The sequence below is a fragment of the Emiliania huxleyi genome (assembly GCF_000372725.1).
Source record: "Emiliania huxleyi CCMP1516 chromosome Unknown EMIHUscaffold_152, whole genome shotgun sequence".
Taxonomy (NCBI): domain Eukaryota; phylum Haptophyta; order Isochrysidales; family Noelaerhabdaceae; genus Emiliania; species Emiliania huxleyi.
Window position 1 is genome coordinate 29,113 of NW_005201069.1, and position 7,653 is coordinate 36,765.

Below are 7,653 nucleotides of genomic sequence, written 5' to 3' on the forward strand. Positions count from 1 at the left end.
GGCGCCGCCCGGCACCGGCTCGAGCCCCGCGACCGAGTGCGCGCCGCACGACGCCGTCGGCGGCACAGGCGTGCTCGGGTCCGTCGGCTGAGCGGAGGGCGCGCCGTATACGCTCAGCCGGCGTCGCCGCTGCGACGGCTCGGCTGTCTGCGCCACGGAGAGGCGGCGATTGCGGAAGGTCTTGGCCTTCCCGTCAGGGTTGGTGGCCACTGAGTGCTCGACCCCGGCGATGCCCGGGTCCTCCTCCCCCGACTTGGCGCAGGCTTGCCCCATGCCGGCCTTGCGAATCGGAGGCGGGCGGCGCGTCAAGCGGGGCGCGGTGGGGAGGATGGCGCGATAGCGCCGCGGGAGGGCGCGGGCGAGGCGGGGGCGTGGAAGGAGGCCCACGGTGCGCGGCCTTTGTCAGCGCCCAGAGGTGAGGCCAAACGGATGCGCGAGGGGTGCAGGAGGGCGCGCGGAGGTGCGGTGCGCGCCGGCCACGGACGCCGGGGCGAGCAGTGCGATGGGGGCGGTGAAGTGCGTGGTGGGGTGGAGGCGCAGGCGCACAGCAGTGTGCGAGGCGCGGAGGGCGGCGGTGCACCAGGAACCAAAGCGGCGGGCTCTCCAGGCGCCTCGATGTGCGCCTCTTTGTGCCACAGCCTGCGCCGTTGTCTTTCTTTCCTCGAGGGTGCGTTTGAAGTGTTCAAACGTCCAAGCATAGACGACGGGGCACACGCACTCGCGGAACACAGGGCAGGAGCGTTTTGTGCGTTCTCAGGGAAAGGCATGACCACAGACAAAAGTATATAACATAGTCAGAGGTGCAGGCAGCAGTGGGGACCCCCACTCACGGCCCCGCGAGCGCCTGATGTCCATCGCTGCATTGGTTCTCGCCAAGCATGAGTGCACTGGTTTAGCGCGCGCAATGCGCGGGGAGGGCGGCCTAGCCTTCGCCGGCATGGCAAAGAAGGCGTCGGGCGGGCGCCTGTTCTCCAGCCAGCGTCAGCTAGCCTTCGTTCGAGGTTATGAAAGAAGGCACACGCACACACACACACACAAGAATCTCTCTCTCTCTCTCTCTCTCTCTCTCTCTCTCTCTCTCTCTCTCTCTCTCTCTCTCTCTCTCTCTCTCTCTCTCTCTCTCTCTCTCTCTCTCTCTCCCCCACACACACACACAAGAGAGACAGCGATCGCCACCTCGCTGGCCTCTCTCTCCGCAGGCCCCCCCGACCGCGTCGAACTCATCGGCGCGGGCTCTCTCGGCTACGGGACCGGCCCCAGCTTTGGCTGAGGGCTAGCTAACAAGCTCTCAAGCTGCTGAGCCCAAATCACTGTGCCCTTGGAGCACTTGGAGTGCGGTCAGTAACCTCACGCCCAGGACCGGGGAGCTGAGAAGCGCACCCAGTTGGCCGGACGCTCGGCATCGGGTTACCGGCTAGAGCGCGCCCGCCGGCGCGCTCTAGCCCTCGGGCAAGAGAGCCCTAGCCCCGGGGGTGCGCGGTCGCAGGGCCATAACACGGGTCTCCGAGAGAGATTTTTAGCAATACCTTGTTGTTGTTTTGGTCTCCGAGGGTTGGCCCCGCGTACCAGGTTTCCCCTTAACTGCAGGACGCCCCCTCTTCTCGGAGCTAGGTCTCCGAGGGATGGTTCCGTGTACCGGGTTACCCCTTAACTGCAGAACGCACCCTCTTCCTCGACCGTGGGGGGGTGCGCAGTCGCAGGGACGTCGTGATTTCTTGTTGGTCTTCAAAAATCTCTCTCACACACACACACGCACGCACGCACGCACGCGCGCGCACACACACACACACACACACACACACACACACACACACACACACACACACACACACACACACACACACACAAAACGAAAAAAAAAACACGATGACACGCGAGAGCACAATCAACGAGCGCCCGCTTCGCCGGCAGGGCCGAGGTGGTTGCAGCGGATTTCGATGACCACTGCCGCTCCGAGCGGCATCGCGGCGCTGCAGGCTCAGCTCCAGCTTTCCCCAGCCATGATGATGGGCCCATGCGTTGGCGAAGTGCGTGCCGCGGCTCGGCAGCCCCAGCTTGCGGCTGAGCGTCGCCGTGCAGAACTGGATGGCCGCGGTGCTCTTGACGACGACACGTGCGTGGCTCCTTCGCTCAAGGGCGAGGTGGACGTGATGGGGTCGCAGATTGGGGAACCGCGCTCCAGACTCTCTCGGCAAGCGCGATGGACAGCGACGCCGGCGACGACGCCAGCCACAGCATTCCGGCCGTTGAGGGCTGGATCATCAAGCAGGGCGTCTTGCGAAAGAGCTGGAAGCGGCGCTGGGCGAGACTCTCTGCCGGCTCCCTCTCGTGGTCGGTGGAGCCGAGCCTAGCACCAAGAGGCGTCGTCGTCCTCAGCTCGGACACGGTGATCGATCCACTACCACGCGAGCTGGAGGGCGCCGCGGCCGAGCTGGGGCTCGGGCTGGCCGTGCGGCAGGCGGGCCGGACGCTCCTCTTCTGCACGAGGTCCGCGGGCGAGCACCGCGCCTGGCTCGCGTCGCTCGAACGCGCCTGCGCCGCGGCGGAGACAGCGCGCGGTGCGCGGCGGACGAGCACGCCTCGCCAGGCGTCCGCCGCCGACCAGCAGCCGCCAGGCGGGGCGGGGCAGGCGGACAGCGCCGCCCTCAGCCAGCAGCAGGACACCGGCAAAACTAGCTTTTGGGCGTCCTGGTCTCGCTGGCTGGCTGGCGGCGTGGCGAAAGTCACGGAGCCCGCCACGGCCTCGGCGGCAGCCCCACCGAAGGACGCGAGCCCGCTGCCTTCTGCCCATGAGAGCGAGGTCGAGTCGCACCTCACGTTGTCACGCGTGCGCCCGCCGAGCGGCAAGCGCCCGCCGACACCCCGCCGCCGACAGGCCGGCGGAGCCCCAGGCGGAGCCAAGGAGGCGGGTGAGAACTCAAGTTAAAAATGGAGAACCGCGACGGACGATGTCGATGACGGTCTCCGCAGAGTCTGCAACTCTCCGGTCTAGTCTCTGGTGGCCAGCCCCCACACCCGAGTCGTCGCGGTGAGGTGATCGACGGCCGGGCGCGCGCGGGGGTGGAGTTCGGCGCGGGCGTCCCTGGCCCTCGAGCCCTGGCCGCGGCAATGCCACGACAAAGGGCGAGAGGCCCCTTCCCCGCGCCCCCGCGGGCGCGGCGAACGTATCTCGTACGGCTTTATGGGCGAACGAGAGAAGGCAGAAGCTAGAGGAGAGAAGACCGGAGACCGCAGACCGGCGCCGAGTCTTCTCCGAGTCTGTCAGACCGGTCAGACCGGAGCGAAAAAGCGAACGTCTGTGCAAGTCTCATCTCGGATCATCGACCGACACACACGCCCGACGGATGCCGAAGTCATGTATTCGGCATTGGTTCTTTCCCGTTTTTCATCATGTCATGTGTTTTCATAATCAGATGAGAGAGCATAAAGAGGGGTTATGAACGCGGAGTCAGAGACGAGGCGCCCCTGACGAGGATGTCGCCCGAGACCGGCTCTGCAGAGTTCTCACTTCTCACGCGTCTCTCGCTGGCGCCCTGCTCCGCAGAGGCGCAGGCGGCCCGCACTCTCCACAGCTCCAGAGTGGGGGCGCGCTCGTACTCGAACCGCTGCGGCACTCCGTCTGGCGCCACGAGGCTCCCCACGAGCAGGCCGCGCTGCGCCTCGAGCTCGCGGTGGAAGTGCTCGGCGGCAGGCGCGCGCGCGCACATGCCCTCCAGGCAAAAGTTGACGCGTCGCTCGAGTGAGACGAAGGCGACGGCCGAGGGCCCGAGCGCCGGCAGCACGCGCGACATCAGCGCCACGAGCGCCGACGTCATCCCGTCGTCGTAGACGCAGTCCGCGGCGAGCAGCACCGTCGCGCCACGCAGCGCCTGCAGGTCGGAGGAGCTCCACCCGAACTCGCCCTCTGACGGCGAAGGCCAAACATCCACCGCGCTCCAGTCGAGCCGGCGCACTCGGACGAGTCCTCCCACGCCATTCGCGTCTGCGTTGTTGGCCGAGTTGCGCAGAGATGCGGTGTGGGCATCCGTGCAAAAGACGGCCCGTGCTCCCGCGAGGCAAGCGGCGGCCGAGGTGAGACCGCAGCCCGCGCCGAGGTCGAGCACGACCGCGCCGTCGAGCAGCTGCGCGCTCTCACGCGCAAACAGGTGGTCGCACAGCAGCAGCGCGCCGCGCCAGACCTGCAGCCCCACGTCAGAAAGCGGGGTGGCCAGCGCGTGGCAGATCCGGAGCCGCCCGCGACCAGGCGTCGCCAGCTTTCGACGCTTGCGGCGAGCGCACAAGAGGTCTCCATCCTCGTCGACGGCCGCAGTTGGCTCGTGGGCGTCGTCGGAGGAGGAGGCCGCGTCCGCAGCCTCTGCAAAAGGAAACACGGTCTCACACGGCAAATCGCAACCAGCGTCGCTGCAGTCAGCCCGGAGATGCACGTCGGAGAGGTGGAGGTCGGCGTCCGTGCTCATATACACACGCACCAAGTCTACCTAGGAGCTGTATCAGATAACGAACAAAGAATGGTAAATATAAGCGCAGGCAACACGTGCGTGTGCAGGTGTGCTGTGTGGTGCACGCCCTCCGAGCGGGGCGGGGTCTGCCCGTCGGGTTGTCTCCCTATATCCAGGACTAGTGTGGGGCCTGCGGCGACGGATCCCTAGTGCAGCCCTAGTGGCCTCTCTCTCAAGCCTGTGTTATCTTCAAGTAAGGGGTAACTCACTGATCCTCCACCGGATCCGACTTTCGACAGTGCTGGCAAACCGCATCGCGCAGCCGCACGGAGTCTCCGACAGCCACGCACAGCCTCACGCTCACAGTGGTTGAGACTTTCATGCACATGCGAGCTCGCAGGTCAGGGTCTCTGGCCACATGCGAAAGGAAAGGCTCATCAGAACGGATTCGTTTGCACGCCGTGCAGAAGCTCGTGAGGTATGGCATGCCAAGATAATCTCCATCGCGATTGCTATCCAACGTGCCATCTCCAACCAACCCAGTCCTCAGGCACGTGGTCGCCACCGCTCTGCTGCCACTCTCCCGCGCGAGATCCATGGTTTATCAGCTCGCCGAGTAGGTCTGCAGCTGAGATGCTGCCATCTGCGTCACACGTCAGTCCCGGAATTGCGGGCGTGGCCACTTCACCGTCGTATGTGCACGTGCAGTAGGGAAGGTGCGTGCCGCTAAAGGCGGAGGGGTTGGTGAAGTGCTCGCCGAGCTCTACACCGCGTGCCAGTCGATCGGCGCGCACTCGGGCATCGTAGACAGCTTGGCTCTCACCTGGCTGACCCAGCATGCCATCCTCGACACGTCGCTTGAGCTCTGCACAAGGCAGTGAGCGCATTTTTTCGCGGTCACGCGGGCAATGGCATGTCTCGGCGATGCGGGTGTTCTTCGTGTTTTCATACTCATCAGAGTTGCGCCAAATGCAAAGCAGATCTTCCAAGTGAGGCTCGTCAAGTGGGTCACCCACATTGCGGTAATCTTGGAGCCACGAAAGAAAGTCGCCGCGTACCAGGATGTCCAAGCTTCCGAGAACGACTTGTGCGGCTTGTTGCTGGGAGGCAGTGTCAGCTTGCTGCTGCGGAAGTGATGGCGCAGGGGACGGCAGCCGCTGCTCTGCGCGCCAGGCAGCCACCAAGCCAACCTCTGTGGGGATGTGAATGCTGCCGTACAAAGCAGGACCGCGCTGCTCGCGCCATGCCTGAAACGCCATCTCCTGTTCATCAAAGCATCAAGCTCGGCGAGTCCAGGCTCAGGGTCTGCAATCTGCTGCGGCTCCGAAAATTCTCCGATCTGCTGCCTCCCATGCCGCCGCTGCGACCGCTCGCGCTCCCTCTCCATTCGCTCCTTGGCGGCCTTGACTGCCTGCGGCCCTACCACGGGGAAGCCGTGTGGTGATGGTGGGTGGGTCGGGGAGGGATGGGAGGCAAAGCCACCCCAGCATGCCTGCTTCAGGAACCATCTGGCTGGAGGTGGCGCCGGCAGCTCCAGCAGCGGCGCTCTGTGTAGTCGCCGAACCAATGCTCGCACTTGCCATCATCGCCGTGATCGCTCGCGCATCCCTCTTGCGCTCGGCGTCTTCGCTCTTGGTCCGCCTCGACATCTTGCTCCGGGTGTCGCGAGCAATACCATACATGCCCATGGCGAGCTCGTACGCCTGCTGGTCGCCACTTCCAGCGGCGGCTTTGGCCTCTTGAGCCGTGGCGGGCCAGAGTGCACACGGCCGCTATGTGTCAAGGCAGGTGTCGCTGCGGCCTTGCGCTGGCGCTTCAAGGAGGCAGATGGCTCCTTCTCCGCCGTCCGCAGCAGCTGTGCATGCTGCTGCTTTCGATCGCGCCACTGGTCCCCCGGCTGCTCCCGCTGTCGCCGCTGTCGGGGAGCCGGCGTTCGGTCCATTTGGCGAGCCAGCGATTATGCTCGGCATGCCATTTTTTGTCGGTCTCGTAGTTGACCGAGTGGGGGGGAGGTCCCGCCTCCACGGCTGCTCGAATCTCGTCCGGGTTCAGCCGTCGCTTGGCCATTCGGCGGAGCGTGTGGTGCAAACGACCGAAGCCGTGGGACGGTCGGAAACTGGTGGCGGTGGGACTTATCGAGTTTCATCTTCTCTATTTTATATTTACGTCCCGCGTGGCATAGCAAGAGGTGAAAGGAGGTCAGGATAACTTGCAAAACAGATGACGATTGTGAAAAAAATTCAGCGCCGGCGCTCTGGTTTCTCGTCGACACTGTCGAGCCAGGGTTCCGTCCGTCCGGCTCCTACCCAGATAGGGGGTCTGTCCCCCACGGTTAGACCCTATGCAATAGGTAGGTAGGTCCGGTTTTGACCGCCCCAGAGGGCCCCGCAATAGGTAGGTAGGTGGTGGTGGTGGTGGTGGTGGTGTGTGGGGGGGGGGGGTAAAAAAACCCAAGAGAGTAGTAGGAAGGCGGGAGAATCCAAAAAAGCCGCGCAAAAAGCCACAAAAACCCAGCGAGCCTCCCGTTACGCGATGATGCGTGGCCAGCGCGGGAGCAGGTCGGCGCCGACGCTGCCAGAACTAAGACGAGACCGCGACCGGACGGCGGGCCGTGCTGGCGAGCATCCGCGCTGCTGCGACTCCCCTGCGAGGAATATGAAGGTTGCAGCGAGCCAATCGGCGAGGGACTGCGAAAAGAGATAGGAAGAGGCAAACGCCCAAGGGTGGGCGACGGCTAGCGCACCACACCCCTCTCCTTAAAATCCCTGTGTGAGTACGGCCTGTTGAGTCCGGCGCCGCTCGCCTCGCGCGCGGTCGCGGCGGCCCGTCCAGAGTGTGCAGTGAGCAGTTGAAACCCGCTTCGCTTGCGCGGGAGACGGGAGCCGCGAACGGGGCCATGCCAGGCGAGTCGCCTGCGGCTGGGACGCCAGCCGAGACGGGTGCGGCGGCGGCGCCCGCGGTGGCGGCGCCCGGGACGGCAGCGCCCCGGATTTTTTCGCTTCGCTGCGCGGCCTGGGAATAGGTAGGTAGGTGGGGCACGGAGCCTGGCGTTTGGCGCCCGCAATAGGTAGGTAGGTAGGGCGTTTTGGTGCGAGTCATGGCGCAGACCCCCTATCTGGGTAGGAGCCGGAACCCAGGCTGGGCAGCGAGCCGGTTCTTTACCAGGTTGCAACACCTGTTCCGCACTGTGCTGTGAATCGAGCGGCAACCAACA

The 7,653-nt window shown here is 65.0% G+C and overlaps 1 protein-coding gene across 1 annotated transcript; it reads right to left on the reverse strand.

The window, feature by feature from the left end:
* Positions 1 to 3,434: 3,434 nt before the first annotated feature.
* Positions 3,435 to 4,457, reverse strand: EMIHUDRAFT_111457 (hypothetical protein; the record flags this gene model as incomplete). Its single annotated transcript, XM_005786283.1, has 1 exon — positions 3,435 to 4,457. One exon carries the CDS (start codon positions 4,455 to 4,457, stop codon positions 3,435 to 3,437), a length of 1,023 nt encoding a protein of 340 aa, XP_005786340.1.
* Between the last annotated feature and the right edge of the window lie 3,196 nt (positions 4,458 to 7,653).